General features: G+C 34.8%; 1 protein-coding gene and 1 long non-coding RNA gene across 9 annotated transcripts in view; one reads left to right on the forward strand and one right to left on the reverse strand.

Annotated features, from left to right (window-relative positions):
* The window catches only part of LOC145824591 (uncharacterized), a 188703-nt gene extending 180189 nt beyond the window's left edge, over positions 1-8514 (forward strand). Inside the window, exons 3-5 of one of the 8 annotated variants that reach the window (XR_014366373.1) lie at positions 5814-5968; positions 6281-6384; positions 8221-8514. Coding sequence is in view for 1 of the 8 variants with exons in the window: in XM_082924667.1 (XP_082780793.1) it covers positions 5814-5953 (140 nt within the window). In the remaining 7 variants the exon portion in view is untranslated. Of the gene's footprint in view, positions 1-2591; positions 4517-5813; positions 5969-6280; positions 7034-8220 lie in introns of those variants that run through there. The other 7 variants (XR_014366374.1, XR_014366372.1, XR_014366378.1 and 4 more) reach the window with 7 other exon arrangements.
* A 3382-nt stretch (positions 8515-11896) lies between these two features.
* LOC114265699 (uncharacterized) lies at positions 11897-14875 on the reverse strand. Its single transcript, XR_014366352.1, has 2 exons — positions 14451-14875; positions 11897-14026 (listed from the first exon to the last, which is right to left on the reverse strand). It is a non-coding gene; the product is annotated as an uncharacterized LOC114265699 (long non-coding RNA).
* Positions 14876-20597: the final 5722 nt, after the last annotated feature.

A 20597-nucleotide genomic window follows, 5' to 3' on the forward strand; every position in this document is an offset into this window, starting at 1 on the left:
AACATCACATCCAACCCATAATCATTACACTCTTCTCTCACAAAAAAGTCAAAAAAGCCAAAAAGTCATTCCCAAATCAAGTTTTTTAGCCCAGGCTAAAATAGTCAAAAAAGACAAAAAACCAACCCATTTCCCAAACCAACCCAAACACGTAATGTACTATAAACATAATTTAATATCAATTAGGTTAATTAAAAGAGTGGTGCTATATGCACTAATTAGTGTACTAACTATTGTGTCAACACTAGTTATGATATTATTATTGACTCCACTTATTATATAAATTATAAATACCAAAATCTCCTCTTTTTCTTTCTTTGTATGAGGACTTCTTGTCCTCTTTCTCTTTCCCGTTTTAATAAAATTTGTTGTTATTCAAAAAAAAAAAAAAACTAAAAATATCTTAAATTATATCACATCATTAATTAGTACATTAATTAGTACATACAGTATTAGTCTAATTAAAATAATAATATGACACTCATTAAGTCATGTAGAAACTAAACCCTATGCTTGTGTTCTGTAGTTGTCTAGGAATGTTTTTGGGACGTGAGCAAACAATAAATTTTCTCTATTACTGTTATGTTTTATAATTAAAAAAGAAAAAAAGAAAAAAACAATTGTTTTATATGTTTAATACAATTTGCGTTCACTCATTCAGAGACATTCTCTCTCCTATTTTACCTTTCTTTTTTTTTTTTTTGTTGGAATTTTTTTTTCCCTAAAGTTGGGTGGGGTAATTGCCTCAATTAAACTAGGGTTCTCCTAGGGGTGCATATTACTTCAAAATATGTAATTTTATTATAAAATTTATAATATCAATTATAAAATACATAATTTCATTATAAATTGACATAATAAAAAATGTCATAATTAAACTACAAACTTTTACAACATTTAACTACAAAATTGTGGACATTTTTGTGGCGAGAGTATACATTTTGTAGTTGATATTACAAAATTTTATGATAAAATTACACATTTTGTGATACAATGCATATGTTATGCACCAACAATAACGTTTTCCCTTAAACTAATGTAATACTACACATTCTTGTCATTCATTTTTTCAAACACAAATATGATTAATTGAATAAGTTAAGATTATTTGATTATTTATTTATTTATTTTGATGATATAGACGAATGGTATACAAAATGAATGATTGAGATGAGATTATCAAAATAAGACCTATGATGGGCCTACAAGCCTAAATAGGCACCCTTCCAAATCTTGATTTCAAGAGAAACCAGACCTTTAAGGCCTGTTTGGTAATGTTTATATTTAGAGGTAATTATGAATTAGTCTCATTAAGGAGATTAAATACCATTAAGACCTATTGATTTTTTATTTAGTGATAAATTTATTAATTTTTCTTGTTTTATGAATAAATATATAGTGATAAATTTATTAGTCAGGACTTGCAATAAATAATTCCAATCAATAGGCCCGGCTTGCAAGTGCCTCTTATATTTGCTTTTTTTTGTTGTGGTTGTTTATTACATAATTTTTGAAAACTATTAACAAAATTCATTTGGTTTTTGTTTTTGTTTTTGTTTTCAAAAAGTTGTAAACAGTTAAATTTTGTAAACACAAAAAAGTTTTTTCTGTTTTCTATTTAATTTTTCTTTTGGCATTTTTTCTTTTCTCTCCCATTCTTTCTGACTACCACCCATTACTCTTTCATCCCGATCTACCCCATCCTCGTCTCAATTTTTTTTAATATAATAAAATTAAAATATTAAAATATTATACTTAATGTTCATTTTTACTCATTTATTTATCATATTACATATTTTAACTCATTAATTATAAATTATTATCTATAATATACTATATTACCTTTAATTATTATTATTATTATTATTATTTAAACTACAAAACTAACCTATCCCCGCCCCTGATATGATATGATATGGGGTAGAGGTGAAGGATGACAAATTCACTCCAAACTTGTCTCATTGCCATTCATTCTCATCACCTTTGGCTACATTCACAACAATGAAATCATCTGTCAACCACCTTCGACACTAATACAATAATAATTAAAGATTACACAAGAGAAATTAAAAAACTCTCACTTTTATTAAAAGTGTAATTTAAAAAATTAAAATGATATTTAATTACATTTTTAATTTAGGATTAATTACTTAAAAATCCTAATGACAGCATGTGTGGTAGCTTAAGTCCTGTATAAAAGTTTTTGAACGGTTAAGTCTCATTTTGAATTGCAATTGATGTTCCTGTACTTTTTAATAGATCACGTCAATTTGCAAGTTGAATGATGATGACTTAATAAACTCAGAAGCAACGTAACAAAATCAAATATCAAAATTAAGAATGTTGGATTTAAGATCTGGAGATCTGGTCTGTAGGTAAGAACTGAGATGTTCTCAGTTTTGGAATTGTGAATGTTTTTAATTTTAAAATTAAGAATGATTTCAATTTATAATTACCAAAACTAAGAAATTTCTTAGTTTTTGCTAGTACTAATTGAGAATATTATCAGTTATGAAAAATTTCTCAATTTTTTCAAGGTTAAAATTGAGAATATCATCAATCTACTCTCTCTCTCTCTCTCTCTTACCCTCACCTTCATCCTCATTTTTCTGCACTTTCCAAATCTGAAAATCTCTAGATCTAGTTCTAGATAGACATGATTGGGTTACAACGGTGAGAGGCGGCGACAGCGACAACGAGCAGTGGGCAACTACGATAGCGAGAAGCGATGGGCAATGATGACTATGTCTTCCTTCCTCCGAAAATCATCGACCTGAGATCTGATGATTGATAGGCGAATGAGTCTAATTCTGGGTTTGGATTGGGATCGAGCTGAGAATTGGGTCTGTGAAGAAAATACTGTTGTTTGGAGACCAAGGGAGGGGAGTGAAGAGGCTAAGAGAGGAGAGTTGACAAGTAGAAGTGAGATTGTTGCCATGAGTGTTTTGCTTTTATGGATTTGTTATAGTGATTCATATATGAAGTGAAAGAGTTAAAAGAATTATAGATAAAGAGAGGGAAATGAATGAAGTGGTAAGAGAGAGAGAGAGAGTGTGGGGAACAAAATGTTCGGGGTTTTCAATTTGTAAGAGTAAATTGGTTTTATAAAATTAACATAGGACTTAAAATTTAAAGTTTTGTGAGTAAAACTTAAACTATCATTTATTGTTAAGACAGGACTTGTATATAAATATCCGTTTAATTTAATTAAGTAAAGTAATATTTATTTTTAATCTCAAATTTCAAACATGCGTGATTATACTTTTTATCACAATTCCTAAATAAATGTGATTGTATATATCTTTCCAATCTTGTGATTGGAGTCCAAACAGACACGACTATCTCTCTCTCTCTCGACCACGACAACAACAAATCTACCTCCACTGCCACACCGCTTCTTTGGTTTCCTCCAAATCTGCGGCCGCGGAGTATCTGATCGCCAGTTTCCGGCAACGGTCGGCGGCGGCGGCGGACGGAGGAGGCGGCGGCGAAGCAGTTATCATTACCGGTAACTTCCCGGTGAGCGGTGAAACTTGAAGAAGTCTTTGATTATGAAGAAAGCACATGATTGTTTATTCCAACGTTCTCTCCGCCGGAGCCTCCATCGCCGGCTCTATGTCCGGCGCTCCCGAGGACCTTCACAACTATACTTCTGTAAAATTTTGTCCATCTATACAAATTCTATATCTGATTCGATGAATTAGTTTTTATATTCTTAAACTTATTATTAACACCAGCTCTTCAATAAATCTTTTTAACACCTTTTTTTTTCACCTAACAGATTACCATTATCCCCTAAGTGGGACTCACTAGAACTCGTGAATATTTGATTCTTGCATTTCTTATTCCCAACTTTTTCAGAATTCAAATTCCAAGTACTTGCAATTCAATTCATTAAAACCCTTGCTCGACATCGAAATAATTAAATATTGATTTTTTTTTTTTTTTAAATTCTGATTGTAGTTGTGTTTTTAATTTTGATCTTATCATTGTTTGATTGCATGGTTTTAGTTGATAGTAGTTGAGTTTGGATTTTGATTTTGGTTTTTTGGTTTATAGGAAATTAAAAAAAAAAAAATTAATTAATTTAAGTAAGTCAATTAGTTGGATTTGCATTTGTTAGCAAAATTTCCTTTGTTTCTATTTCGGGTGATTCAGCTTTATCTAGACATTTCCGTAACCAAACAGGCCAGGCTGATTGGTTGAGTGAGGGTTTCTTTCTTTTGTGAGCAAAGAGAGGGTTTCTCAAAGTTACCAATAGCAATTTTGTCGTAAATATTCTTAAAGCTCTCCTATTGAAGAGAAGAATTGGGGGAAGAGGGGGGAAGAGATCATGGTCTTTAACAGAGATGAATTGGCTATATTTATGCTAATCTCTTGTAAATTCCTCCAAATTGAAGAGATTTTTTTAATCTGTATCATCAATTAATTGGCTATATTTATGGACTGTTTTAGGGTTAGTTATCTGTAGGATTGGAAGACTGAAAGATACAAGGAAGTTCTCAAATCTGGAACTGTAAGTAGGAATTTATTTGTTCTTCATTTATGATTACTTGTTAGTTCATCTATGTGGGTGATTATTCTGGATGAATGATTTCCAAGAAAATGGATTTGTGTTGTTAATGGGCAAGTGGAGCCCAGACCTGGAGTTTTGAGATCGATGGATGAGGCCAAGGCTGCTGTAAGATAGACATTTTACCTTATAAATGCAATCGTCACTTTGTCATGTCATGGCTCTTAAGTTTTTCATTGTATTTGCATCTGTTATCCACAGTTAATTAGGTAAGACTACTTTCTTCCAAAGTTTAGTCAAATTCCACGTTCCCTTTCTTACATGAAGAATCATATTTGAATTAACCTTTTTGGCTGACAATTATAGGGTAAAAAATTAGCAGTCTGCTCTGCTGCAATTAAAAAAGTTCTTTTTCAATCCTTAAACCTTTTTTTTTTTTTTGCCTATCAAATTTAAATTTGATGAAAAATTGCTCAAAATCCATCTCCAACCTTTTCATAAAATGCTTATCAAATCGAGGGAAAAACACTTTTTTCTTCACATTGAGTGAAGCATTACCAAATTTCATCAACAACATGAGCACTAGGCAAGCAAAATTCTCCTGAACCAGGTGCTTTGGCTTGTGCTCCCATTTAGGTATTATTCTCCTGAACCAGGTGCTAGTGGCAGAAATAAGGTCAAGAGACATGTGCATATATTTAGTTCTTATAAGAAGGTAAAGCTCTTACAACAAGTGAATAAACATGTATCAAGGTAGGCTGATGTACACCATAACTCATGACAATGCTAAATTCGGTAGGTTTATGATTTGTTTGACTAGAGTGTTCACAGATATTTCAATGTACGGTATTTTGTTTGAGTTTTTTATTTTCTGAAATGTTTAATTCATATAAGAAGGTAAAGTTCTTGTAAGTGAATAAACATGTATCAAGGTAGGCTGATGTACACCATAAATTGAGTATTTACATATATTTCAAATGTGTCGTATGTGACTTGAGCTTTTAATTTTCTGAAAGTCGAGCGTTCATGCTACATTAGTTCTAGGTGCTTTAACTTTCTAATAATTTAATCTCATTATGCGAGTGTATAATCTAAGTGTCTATATTTATATGCATGTGGGTTAGTGTCATTGCCTTTTTAATTTTGGGCAGCGATATGACCCTTCATAGTTCATGGGGATGCTCTGAACTTATAGATTCTTTAGCTAAAGCTTATTTGTGGTTTTCATTTTTCTCTTCCTTTTTGATTTCAGTAATATGTGTTTGTCATGTGTTTTGGTTTTTGCAACTAACTTCTGCAGCTTGTTGGGTTGTGCGCTGCTATCTGTTACATGGTAATTTGGGTTGGATACGCAGACGTGCACTTAATCTTTGGTGTTTCTATGACTTGAGAGCATGTGTGGCTCAGCAGGGAGAGCTGAATAATCAGCTGAAGCAGTAGCTCTGGAAGATCTAGGTATGCTATTCCAGTCTGTATCTCTCTACCAATGATAGGAATTGCCACTTCTTTTGTAGCTGACTTTAGATACTCAGCATGATAGTTTTATCTGCTTCTCATTCTTTAGATGTTCTAGCCAATTCTTATTCAAGCTTTGAAACTTGATGCTGTTGATGAATATTTCCTTAGATTGTGAATGCTTCATTTGTTTGCTTGCCTAGTGCTCATGTTACGGGCTGTAAACAAGCGAAGTTCTTATGGTCATTTGCTTTGTTGTCATCCATGAACTTGTTCAAGTGCTCATTAATGACACCATTCTTTGTTCTACAGGAGAAACAAAATGCCAAGAAGGAAATTGAATAGCTTGAGTTGAAGTCTTGTTTTTACAAGCATCAGTTCGCCAACAGCATTCACTAGCATACCTAATAAACCAGGTATCTCATGGCTTAAACACACTAACCAACAATTAGCAGCATGCATGGAAGCTGCCTATAATTATAATATATCTTTGCATTATTAGCCAAGCAAGTTGACTCAAATCTTGTTGACCTTTGATCCATTTTGCTTTGTTGTCACTTCTTTTAGGTCTCCAATTCTAGGTGGCTTTTTGAATGCAAATATAGTTTATTAGAAGACCTTTACAAAGTGCTTGCCTACTACTAAATGTTTGTGACTTTACTGTGTGTATATATATACACATATAAATTTTCCTATGTATGTGGTGATCTCATGTGCTCTGTCTTCATGTTGATTCCTTTTCATTTTTGATTTAAATGTAGTGCCTCTGTTCAGCTTCTTGCTTAATCATAATGTTTTAGAGATAGTTTACACTAATCAGAGTATATTTGTTCTTTCTTCTTCTTTTTTTTTTCTTTTTCTTTTCATAGAGGAGGCAATAATTGTAATACAACACTCTGAAAATGGCAAACATAGCTGGGCCTTATGTCAAAGTTACAATTAACTTCTTAATTGAAATCTCATACTCACTGTGATTTATTCCTTCCTCTATGATTCATTCCTTCATATATAGCACCATGTTCTGAGATTAATGAACCATCTTTTCATCTTCTAAAGTTCATGACCCTTTCCCATTGTCAAGCATAAGGTTTTTACTTTTAGCTGCTCTGTTACTTCAATTGGTATTGATTTTTAATAACCTTAGTTTTTGTTCTATTTATTATTTATTTAATGGAAATGGTTAAGTTTTATCAACTTAAGCACTAACTAGGGACAAAATCATCTATTATTGCCAGCTGAAGCAATGAAATTTTAGTATATTGAAGTTGAGGCTTTTGTATTATTTTGGGATTGGCCAAGCACTACGTTAGTGCTCTTTCATCCCTAACCCGAACCCTAATTCATTTTTTGTATGAATTACCCTTTCTTCATTTTTCACATTATGGGGTTTGAATTATTGCATTGGCCCCAACTCCACGGGCTGTTCTCTAGAGAGACTCTAAATCGTGTTAAGAGTAATGTGATTCTGTGATATTCTTTTACTGGAAAATGCTTGACATGTCAACAAAACACTAAAGTATCCCTCTTTTGTGTAGTGTATTGCTCAGCTCTCTCTCCATTTTAATCTGTTCTTCTTTGTTCTTAGACCACTTATCAAGAATTTTATATTTTTCCTCACCTATCCAGTTGATGTATCTGGATGATGTTACCCCTGCATTTAATTTCAAGTCTAGTTGATTAATTCGAACTCTGATAAATTCTATGAACTTTTTATATTTTTCCTCACCTATCCAGTTGATGTATCTGGATGATGTTACCCCTGCATTTAATTTCAAGTCTAGTTGATTAATTCGAACTCTGATAAATTCTATGAACTTTTTATATTTTTCCTCACCTATCCAGTTGATGTATCTGGATGATGTTACCCCTGCATTTAATTTCAAGTCTAGTTGATTAATTCGAACTCTGATAAATTCTATGAACTTTTTATATTTTTCCTCACCTATCCAGTTGATGTATCTGGATGATGTTACCCCTGCATTTAATTTCAAGTCTAGTTGATTAATTCGAACTCTGATAAATTCTATAAACTTTTTAGATTTTTCCTTACCTATCCAGTTGATGTATCTGGATGACGTTACCCCTGTATTTAATTTCAAGTCTAGTTGATTAGTTTGAACTCTGATAAATTCTATAAACTTTTTAGATTTTTTTTCTTCTAATTTTTGTTTTCTTTAATTTTGAACAAATTAATAAGTTTATTTCTATGCTTCTGGCGACTTCTGAACTAATTTGTGTTTTCATTATTGAAGTTAGAAATTACTTGGAGAGATGGAATATATGGTCAAAGAAGACCGAATATTCAAGAACTTTGAGTTTTCCTGAAGTTTTTTTATTTTTTTATTGAGATTTTTATTGTGTAATCATAGTAAAAAAAACCTTTTATTCCTTAATTTTCATTGTATATATTTTTGCAAAATTCGAGTTTCGTTTATGAAATATATGAGGTTATTAGCTATTCATATGTGGTCAATATTGTGATTCGAAGGAAATTTTTGTACAAATAATATTGATTATATTTTAGATATTAGTTCTGTTTAGATTTTTCACAATCTATACTCTATAATTGATAGTCACATTGTGTGATTGAATCTTTTTTTTTTATCACACTAACAGTGATGAGATATTGAGACATATATATAGCTGTGATATTATCTCATTATTAATTATGGATTATGTAAGTTTAATCTTAGGTTTTATTGATCATAAATAACACTGAAAATTTGTGATCTAATTGTTTATTATCACGGTCAAAACACGTGATGGAATTATCTTTTAATGACAGTCAAAAAGTGTGAAAAAAATTATCCTTAACAACCACACTCTCAAATATCACACTTTGACAAAATAAAAAATCGGTGATTAAATAACATGCATCATACTTAAGATCCATAATCTATTTATGATTTGGTAATAGTGCGGCCACCACATCCCTCAACCACTAATTACCTTCCATCGACACAAATTACCTCTTACTGGCGATAATGATCTTTGACCACCACTTTTATTGAAAATTACTTTCAATTACAACTTTAGGCGGTTGACAGGTCATCATCTCTAATCATTTCTTGTGGCCAATAATCACCTCTAGCCATTATCTCTCGTTACCAACAATCACCTCTAGCCACCATCTCTAACCGTCGACAATCATCTCACGTAGCTTCCATTTTCACTTGTTTTCAAAATATAATTTTAAAATACTTATATAGCAAACATATTTTTGTTTTCATTTTCTTTTTTACTGAAAATAAACATAAACATATTTATTGTTTCTTGCAAAAAAAAAACAATAAACTATAAATTTTGCCAAAGGACACCTTAATTGTAAACTGTTTTCTGCGAGTGAACTTTATAGATTAATGAGTTGAGTTTGGCAAGAGCTATTTTATCACAAAACATTCATTGGAATTTTCTATTTATTTTCCGTCAACTCACAAGTTGGTGAGCATAAAGAATGAAAATACACATGACAAATTGCACTTATGGGAGAGGAAGGAAAATGTCGAAGGATGGGTAGAAAAACGGCAATAATTATCCATTTATAAATTTTTAGGATTTTAAAAATATTTGTAAAACATGAAAAATAAGAAAAATCAAATATATCAAGTTTTATATGGAAACGAAAGTTAAACAAATTCGAATCCCCTTTACAAATTTTCTAGAGCTGGGAAGATTGACTTGAACCCGCTAATCTGCCTATAATTTTATGGGCTTAGAGCCTATTATGATATTAGAGAGGGATAAGAGAAATTCTGTATTGAATAGTATGAATAATGAATGAGTACAAGTTTTTTAAATGGTATGAAACAGCAGCCAAACAAAACAAATTATCTACAATCCACTGCATCTCTCTTTACCTTTTTTTTTAAATTTTTTTTATCTGGTTTGCTTCTGATTGTTTGGATATAATGTGTTTGGCAACAAAATTCTTTGAACAATATTTATCTCTCCCTCTAACTTCGATTTTTAAATTGTTTTTTTCAACTACTGCTAGCTCTATTTGCATGCATCTATATACACAAGGAATGTGAACTCACTTGATGGATATGTTTAAAATATAAATTTTAATTTTAAATTTAAAATATATTTTCTATGTTGTTTAAGTGGTGAAAAGTGTTCTTTATTAGGTCAATCAATGGTCATTGGTTGAGGTCTTATGCCCCCTTGTGTGACTATGATTTTTTTTCTCCTTTCGAATAGAGAAATTGACACTTAGCGCAAGAAAAGAATGTCACTTGGCAAAAGGAGAGAAAAGGTTCATAAAATCAAGTGAGTTGTTCACTTTTAATAATAGGATAAATAGAAGTATAGAAAACAATGTCACTTGGCAAAAGGAGAGAAAAGGTTCATAAAATCAAGTGAATTGTTCACTTTAATAATAGTATAAATAGAAGATATACACATTTATCTATCTATCTATCTATACTATTATTAAATGAATGTTAGATTTGGTATCCAAGCCTTCTTCTCGTGCCATGTGGCATATTTTTTTATCCTAAAAACAAAAATTACATAAAGTGTTGAAAGGGGTTTGAATTCAAGACCTTCGGTTCATTAGAAGTCTCGCATCGCTTGGGCAACATATACATATTAGAATATTAATTTCTTTATTATTTATTTTTATTCTTACTTATTTGAATTATACACGCAAACGCGTGTGCCACCCGCTAGTCTATACATATGGAAACACAATATATATGTATATATATATATTGTTATATATGTGTTTAGGTTCAATTTTATTTTATTATTATTATTATTATTATTTTTTTTTTTTTTTTTTTTTTTTAAAGATAGGACTATATACATGTGTATGTAATTTTCTAAAAACTATTTATGAAATTTTTTGTTTGGCACCATTTTTTATTATTTTTAAAATTTGAATGTATTACAAAATAAGTTCATTAAAGTAAATGGGTTAGTCAAGTTGATTTGTCTAATTCGCACTCAATTTAACCCAACTCATTTAAACCCAACCAGTAAATGGGCGGGTTGGGTTGAATTATTTTATTACCTAACTTGCTTCAGCTACCCATTTACTACCTCTACAAAGTACTAAGGCAAGGGATTACATAACAGTGGCGACTTCAGCAAATTTGATGAATGAGATCACTTTATAAATTTAAGTTTTACAAATTTTAAAAACAAAAAACATCTTTTAAACTAAATAACATTTATTGTGTTTGGTTCTAAATTTTTAAAAGTAGATTTTTTTTTTTGGTCCTTAGTGAATTATATATATATATATTAGTAATTTTTTTAGATGCACCTAAAAATAATTTTTTTTTTTGTGTAAAATGAACAGAATTTTTTATTTTTATATATAAAAAAAATCACAAATATTTTACTTTTTAAATGTATCTAGATTAAGATAATCTAAAAAGAAAGAAAAAAAATATGCTTAAAATGTTTAAAAAATTCACCGAATCAAATACAAAAAAACTCAAAAGAAAATTTTGAAAATTGTTCACTAAACAGAGAAAAATTTAGTGTCACAAAATTGTTCACTAAACAGAGAAAAATTTAGTGTCACAATGATATCTTCAATCTTATTCAAGTCCATGTGGAGAGCGATAACAAGATTGTTATCGAGCTGGGTGTATCTGAGTTGGATCCTCCATGGGACTGTCAAGCCATCATCTATTACATTCTCCATGCTCGAATGCGTAACAACATTACTTTCTGCTAGTCTCCTAGAGAATCAAACCATGTAGCTCATTGGGCTGCTTCCATGAACATAAAAGGGCTTGCTTCCTTTAGATTGGGTTGCCAATCCCCCTTGTGAGCTCTCTACTCTCTTGTTTGCTGATGTTTTGTGAGCCTTTTGGCGTTTCTGAGTGAAAAAAAAAAAAAAAAAACAAACAAACAAACAAACTTACATATAGAGGGTAAACCTACTCAAAATATAACTATGTTGCCATATATACATGAAAAGGTAAATGATAGAATATTATTTATTTATTTTTTTTTATCAACAAATAACTTTATTGATACCATCAAACACATATACATATGGATGACAACAATAAAGCAGAGGTGAGCAAAAAGTATCATAGTGAAACCTTTCATCCCAACTAAGTTGGCACCAAGAGAAGCACTCAATCATATCCCAGCTCAAGCCAAAGGGGTGGCGAGAAGCCAAACCCAAAAAACAGAAAACAAAAAGCTACAGAATAGCAGCACCCAATCACAAAACAACCAAACTAGCATCTGAGACATAAACAACAAAACAGAACAAAAAAACCAACACCCCCAGACCAGAACAGCTCGATCAGCAAACAAAGAAAAACCACAGCAGCAACTCCATCTTCATCAACAGCTCAGGACCTACACCAGAAGATAAAACCTGGATGTAGCACCCACAGCAGCACCTCCATCTTCATCTGAGTCACAAAATACCAACATCATCCTTCCCAGCACCATTAGGAGCTCCATACAGCAACAGCAACCTCTGTTTGCAGCCAACACACCAGCAGCAACCCCATATCTCTGAGCATCACCCCAGCATCTCTGCAGCGACACAGCAATAGGAACCAAACGCTGAAGCAAAGCAGAGCTCCTGTTCTGCAAAAACCCACAGATCTAACCAACCCAGTGCACACCGAACAGGGCAGCCCCCCAGATACCAGCAGATAACTCAACCCCCCCTATACAAGCTCGAACCTGATTAAGATTATATATAAAATCACTAACCGAGTAATTCCACCCCTTTGATGATGAAACCAGCCAAATAGCCACTCTAGCTTTAATTAACTCAGAAAGGTCTCCAACATCTGCAATAGCACCATTAAATGTACATTCATTCCGAAGCTTCCATATAGACCACAGTGCCACCAGAGGAACAGACCTCCAAATCTTCTTTTCATGCTTCAAAAACGTCCCACCCTCCCACCAACTCAGCAGATTGGCAACAGAACCTGGAATGACCCACTTGAGCCCCCACCATGCTAATACAGATGACCATACCTCCCACACAAAAGAGCAGTGCAACAGCACATGAAGAACTGATTCCTCCTCAGTTTTACAGAAGCAACACAATGAAGAAGCACCCCCAGCAAAAACCCCAATCCTACGTAAGAAAACTGAAACTTTAATCCTATGTTTCCACGCAAGCCACCCAAAGAATTGCACTTTAGGAGGCAAACCATTATTCCAGAGCAACTTACTAGGTCTAGATCCAGAACACAACCCCACAGTGGCAGAATTGTACAAAGATGATACAGAAAAGACACCTGAGGAATTAGCTGACCACCGTGGGTAATCCACTCTCCCCAAGCTAACTGCAGGGCCAGATTGAAGAACAGAGACAAACCTCAACATTTCATCTCTTTCCCATACAAAAAACTCCTTGGAAATATATTCCACTCCCCTGAAACCTCCTTCAGCTTAACAAACAAACTCAGAGCTCCTTCCTTCTCCCTAGACAGACTAAATAATCTAGGAAAAGCATCTTTCAAACAAACAGAACCATACCAATAATATAATATTACTATTGTATTGAACTTTTTTTTTCTTTTTTTTCATTTAATGGGATCTTTTAATTTTTTAAAACAACCAAAAATATACAAAATAAAATATTACCAATGCAAATAAAACTTTTTTTTTTTTTTTTAAGAGCTTTCGTTGTGTAGCGGTCTCGCCCTTCCGACATCCGGCATTGATTGAAAATACTTATTGAAAAAGCCGTTTACAGTAAAGGTGTTGACACCACAAAATATACGAGACTGCGGTATAAGGAACCAAACCAAATTGAGGAGCTCGCTTCCTTCTCCAAGCTTTTGAAGATGGTAATTTTTTGGACAACTAATTGCAGCGTAGCATAACATGGCCAACCACAAGATTTTCAATTTTTCCCATTTCACCTCCTTATTACCTTCGTCGACAACGAGTTTAATAATCACATCTTTATAGAAAAAATCCATCGCCTCTACGAAACGCAATTTGGCTCCTTGTTCAATTTTACCTTCTTCAAAACGAACAGATCTTGGACCCTTAATGAAATTTTTTATCATATCCGAGGGATTGCGTCCTTCTTCACCTTCTTGTGTTTTCATTACACTACATATAAGAGTTTTAGAAATTAATTTTTTTTATCTCTAAAAGTATAAATTTTGTTTTAAAAAATATTTAAGAACTAATTTCAATTGTCGCGAATATAGTTGCAAAAAGTCATCTCGAAAAGTAAGAAAATGAGTTTTTAGGAACAAAATTTGAAAAAATATCGCTAATAAATGCACTTTTAGGAATAAAATAATTTGTTCTCAAAGATTTATTTTTTGAGACAAAACTTGTGGTTTCAAAAGGCTAGTAATTCATCGCTAAATGTCCAATTTTATCTCTAAAAATAAAATAATAGCACTTTTTGTGACAAAAATATTTTGTCCTTAAAAAGTAATATTGTCCCTAATTTTTTTGGTCTCAAATCATAATTTCTTGTAGTGATAACATCCGTAATATACCTGAAACAAAAATTGTAATATACCTGAAACAACGACGGACATAGCTTATGAAATCCTTCAACTGACTATCCGATACAACAACAGGCAACAACGACCGGCATGTGAGGAGTAGATACATCATGTACTTTGATAGAGTTTTGCATGTTTCCTTGTCATCAGGACGTCCAGATGAGTTAGCACTATTTTGGGAAGTGTGTGTATCATCATGACGGTAGCATATATCTGTTATGATGTGCATAATAAATATTTGGTCATGAAAAGCTGTAGAGCCAAAGAACCGCTCAAGACTCCCAGTGTCAATTGAGATACACACACTAGTCGTATCTGTGGCCCTATAAATAAATTGAACAATCATGGGATATAGCGTCGGATGGATACACACACTAGTCGTACATGAGCCCCAATAGAACTTGCCTTGAATCCCCAAGCTCTTAAGTATTCTACTCCATTTTGAGGGTTGTGCGTTGATTCTTTTGACAGATTTCGACTCTAATCGGTTGAGAGGAAGAGGTATTTATTTATTTATTTATTTATTCGAAGTGTGGATTGTTCATTTTTAATAGAGTATTGACAATCTATTACACTCATTGATAGGCACACTTTGGACAATGTTCTGATTGAATGTGTGTATTTAATATTGTGATGGTTGATGCATTTTGATATGTTCGATGTGTGGGGTGGTGTGTATAGGTTTAAGGGTTGGGTTGGGGGTATATGGTTTTGTACTTTGGAACCTGGATGATTGTTGTAACAACCCTCGTACTGTTTACTGATTTATGACCGATTGATTACCGTTAATCACCGATTACTGTTAAACGAAACTGATAATGACTGATAACTAACTGATAATCGAACTGAATGAAATACTGAACCGACTGACTGAAATTGAAACTGAATTGACTGAGTATATGTTAGTTAATTGCATTCTATCTGTTTGATTGTCTGATTATCTGTTCATGCTTATATGTTTAAACTGCTAATTGAAGGCCTTATCGGCGGCCGAACTAGAAACCGATTGATGTTCCGTGACCCTCATAATTAATATGATTTTATGGTATAATTATCGGAAAACTGATTAGGTGTGATTAAATTAGATTAAAATAAGCCAATTGAAGAGTTGGACTTAATTACCGTTTTGCCATTGAGTGGGCCACTATCTCACACACATACTTGAGCCAAGAACAACATTTCCTCAGCCATTTTCCTTCTCATTGCCGACCAAGAGGGAAGAGAGGAGAGAGAGTGAGAGGAATTGAATTCTACCTTGGGTTTTGCTTGGAGAATTGAAGGAATTGAAGTATAGATTGCATATTTGAGCTCCTAGTCTTCTAATTCAAGCTCTAGGTAAGGATCTTATCTTCTTATTGATGCTATTGAACTAGTTCTTGCATGGTTCATGCTTCATTGTAGAACTAAGTCATGATTTGGGTCATTAATGGTGAATTGAAGCTCATTTCTTGCATGCATGGTTGAATTAATGAGTTTTGAGTTGAATTCATGGTAAATGGTTACATGCATGTCCATGTTGTAAGAGTAGACCATGTTTCCATCTTGTTTTGAAAAGAATGAGCTCATTTGAACAAGCTTTGAAGCTTTGATTTGGTTTAAATCCATGCATGTTTGCATGTTCTTCATATTTTTGAAAATGGGTTTGAATGAGGCTTTAATTGACTCACCTTTGGGGCTTGAATTCATAAATTGAGCTTTGAAACTTGTTATACATTGAATTTAATGATGTTTTCCAGAATTTGGGCCCAAGAGGTCGAGTTTGGAGTGGTAGAATGCTTGGTTTGAGCTTGGGAGACAGATCTGGAAATTCCAGATTTGGCTTCCTCGCTCGAGCGAAGGATTCCCCGCTCGAGCGAGCACCTTTGTCCAGGGCTCCGCTCGAGCGACCATCGAGCGATGATCGCGCGTAAAATTTCAGCATCCAGTACTTTTACTGTTTTGCAGACCGCTCGAGCGAAGGATTACTCGCTCGAGCGAAGCCTTTGATTCTGGACTTACGCTCGAGCGTAGAAAGTCTCGCTCGAGCGAGGCTCTTATTTTCAGCAAACTTTGCGAAATGTTTTCTAAGTGTATTTTTGCATCCTCATCCCATCCTAGGCATTCTTAGGCCTAGTTTAAGGCATCTTGATGAGGATATCATTGTAGAACACACCAAGGCAAATTAGGGATTAAGTTATGAGATTTCCCAACTGTGTAGCTTAGTGTGTGTTCAATCTGTTAACTGTGTAGGGTTGGCGACTAGGGAGACACGCTCTAGCATACTGTAGCCCAGAACTCTGTGAGTAACAATTGTGTAAAGATATGTTCAACTGATTATCTTCTGAATACTGAACTGAACTGTTTACTGAACTGGTATTATTTACTGAATGAATGTATGTCCTTTATTTCTGAACTGTACTGTGGCATCCTTAGTATCTACGGTTTACTGTTACTGTTACTGTCACAGAGATCTCTGTCGGTTTCCTTGTGGAACCACTACTGTTTACTGACTGATGGCCATCATTACTGTTCGGTCTTTTAAGACCTACTGTTACTGTTATGCTAATGGATGTACCACATATGACTGTTTACTGTACTGAGCAACTGAATTACTGATTGAAATGAACTGTTTTCATTACTGTAAGGACATTCATTCTAAACCCCTTTACGCTTTATGTTATTCACTGGGCTTTAGCTCACTGCTCATATATATATGTAGGTGTACAGGCACCAGACCGCAGCTAGAGGCGTCAGGGTTACTCCAGTTTTGTCAAGCCAGCCTTTGTGCCTCACTGCGAGGTTCCGAGCCTACTGTTAAGGCTTAGGGGTGTTTTAGAATTTCCCCCTTTTTGTACTGTTTCACTGTTTTGTATAGACCGTACTGTTTTGTACAGACGGAATGTTTATGTACTGTTCTGTGGGGTTGAGTCCCTAGTTAAATGGATGTGAATATTGTGTATACTGTTCTGTACTGTTTTTGTATAATGTATGAAAAGCCTTTTTGCATACAGACTGTCACAGCTCATTGGACACTATTTATTTACTGTATTGGCTTCCGCCAGGCCCTGTACTCTGTTTCACTGTATTACTGTTCAGCAGGCCTTCGGTAATCTCGGATTACTGGCCGGTTACGGTGCTAAACCCATAGGGCCGGGTTTGGGTCGTGACAGAGTGGTATCAGAGCGATACTTACCACGAGTTATACCGCACACACGTGTCCAAATGAGCTATAGGGGGGTCCTAGAAAAAGTAATTAGGACATCTCATGAACTTGAAAAGTGTGTGGCTGTGTTATGACTGAATATCTGTTAATGTGTTAAACTATGAAACAAATGACTGCTTATGTTTAAAACTGTTATAACTGCTTATAGTGAAATGGACAATGCAAATGAACCTGAGTCCTCATCTACTGAGGCAAGAATGGAAAGAATGGAAAGAATGATGGAACTGATAACTGCTAGACTGGAACAACAACAGAACCAACAGCCCCCACCTCCTCCTCCTCCGGTACAGCCGGAACCTAATGTGAATGTGGATGATGGGGATATTATTGCTCTCACCCAGAAGTTCAGCAAAATGAAACCGCCATCCTTTCAGGGAGGCCTTGAACCGTTAAAGGCTGAAGCTTGGGTTCTGGAAACAGAGAAACTATTTGAAGTGTTTCCGTGCTCTGAAGCGAATAAAGTACTGTTAGCTACCTTCACCTTACAAGAAGAAGCTAGAAGGTGGTGGATGTTAATCCGTGAAACAAACACTGTTATGACTTGGGCTCAGTTCAAGGAGTCCTTCTTTGAAAAGTACTTCCCTCAGTGTGTCAGGGATAGAAAAGTGACTGAATTTGAACAGCTGAAGCAGGGCACAATGTCCGTTGCAGAATATGAAACCAAATTTACTGAACTTGCCCGTTATGCACCGCACATGGTGGATACTGAATATAAGAAGGCCAGAAAATTTGAAGGTGGCCTTAATGTGGCAATACTTGACCGGATAAATGTTTTGAAATTACCGACTTTTGTGGGTGTTCTCGACCGGGCATTGATGGCCGAGTCGAACATTGCAGCAGTGAAACAATCTGAAACACCAACAACTGAATGGCCTAGAAAAAGGCAGAGTTTCAAATTTAAGAAAGGCAAGCACAACCCAGCCAACAAGAAACAGAATACGGGGTTGACAACTAGCCCCAGCCAAGGGAGTGGTTTCATACCACCCTGTTCTGAATGTGGCAAGAAGCACAAAGGGGTTTGCTACAGAATATCTGGAGCCTGTTACAGGTGTGGCAAGGTGGGCCACATGGTTAAAGACTGCCCCTCTGCTCCACAAGCCAGTGGTAAAGCTGCACCAAGCGCAGCAGTATCAAATGCTCCACCAAAGCCTAACCCTAAAGCTACCAGGAAAGAGCCTATGAGGCAAGGCCGAGTGTTCGCACTAGTACCGGGAGATGTGCAGAATACCGAGACCGTTGTGTCAGGTATTCTCTCTATCTGTACTCAAAATGCATATGTACTGATTGATTCGGGGTCTACGCATTCATACGTATCGCATGCCTTTTCACGAAAATTGAATAGACCCTTAGAAACTATGAACTATCTGCTAGCCGTATCATCACCCGTAGGGGGATCTATGACATGTGCTTATATGTACCCCGCATGTGAAATTATTGTTGGGGATATGCATCTGTTTATTGATTTACTGCCATTGAACATTGATCATTTTGACGTAATATTGGGGATGGATTGGTTACAAAAATATCATGCCACTATTGACTGTGTGACCAAGCAAGTTGTTTTCCGTCCACCTGGTCTGCCTGCATTTGTGTTTAATGGGAGTGGAGTAGTACCTCCTCCGTATTTGATTTCATCTGTGAAGGCTGTTAAACTGATTAGAAAGGGATGTAAAGGGTATCTGTGTTCTGTACTGACTGTGCCTATTGATGATAATACTAATGTGGATTGTATTCCTATAGTCGGAGAATTCCCAGACGTTTTTCCGGAAAATTTGCCAGGGGATTTGATTGACAGGGAGATCGAATTCACCGTGGATGTGATCCCCGGAACACAGCCATTTTCGAAAGCTCCTTACAGAATGGCTCCAACTGAACTGAAGGAACTGAAAGTGCAATTGCAAGAACTGTTAGATAAAAAGTTCATCAGACCTAGCACTTCGCCATGGGGTGCTCCTGTTTTGTTTGTCAAGAAGAAAGATGGCTCACTGAGACTGTGCATTGACTACCGTGAACTGAATAAGGTAACTGTAAAGAATAAATACCCATTACCGCGCATTGATGACCTTTTTGACCAGTTACAGGGCGCACAAGTGTTTTCCAAGATTGATCTTAGATCGGGATATCATCAACTGAAGGTTAAACCGGAAGACATTGATAAAACTGCTTTTAGAACGAGGTATGGACATTATGAATTTTTGGTTATGCCTTTTGGAGTCACGAATGCACCAGCTGCTTTTATGGACCTCATGAACAGAATTTTTAAACCATACCTTGATGATTTCATTATAGTGTTTATTGATGACATACTGATTTATTCCAAAAGTATAGAACAGCATGAACATCATCTGAGACTTGCCCTACAAACCTTAAGAGAACAGAAACTGTATGCTAAACTGTCTAAATGTGAATTTTGGCTTGACCATGTTATGTTTTTGGGGCATGTTGTTAGCAAAGATGGAATTTCTGTTGATCCGCAGAAAATTGAAGCTGTGGTGAACTGGCCTAGACCAACAAATGTGACTGAAGTCCGAAGCTTTTTGGGATTGGCTGGATATTACAGAAGATTTGTCAAAGATTTCTCCAAAATTGCTCTACCATTGACTCAGTTAACTCAGAAGGGGACATCATTTGACTGGACTGACCAAAGAGAATCTGCTTTCCAGGAGTTGAAAACTCGATTAGTGACTGCACCTGTTCTGACCTTACCTTCAGGTACGGATGGTTATACTGTATTTAGTGATGCTTCTCATAAGGGTCTGGGGTGTGTTTTAATGCAGAATGGGAGAGTTATTGCTTATGCTTCCCGACAACTGAGACCGCATGAAAAGAACTACCCAACCCATGATCTGGAACTTGCTGCAGTAGTATTTGCACTGAAAATCTGGCGTCACTATCTGTATGGGGTGACATGTGAAGTGTACACCGACCACAAGAGTTTGAAATATTTCTTCACACAGAA

The sequence above is a fragment of the Camellia sinensis genome, chromosome 4, assembly GCF_055761805.1.
Source record: "Camellia sinensis isolate YWXY chromosome 4, ASM5576180v1, whole genome shotgun sequence".
Lineage (NCBI taxonomy): Eukaryota > Viridiplantae > Streptophyta > Magnoliopsida > Ericales > Theaceae > Camellia > Camellia sinensis.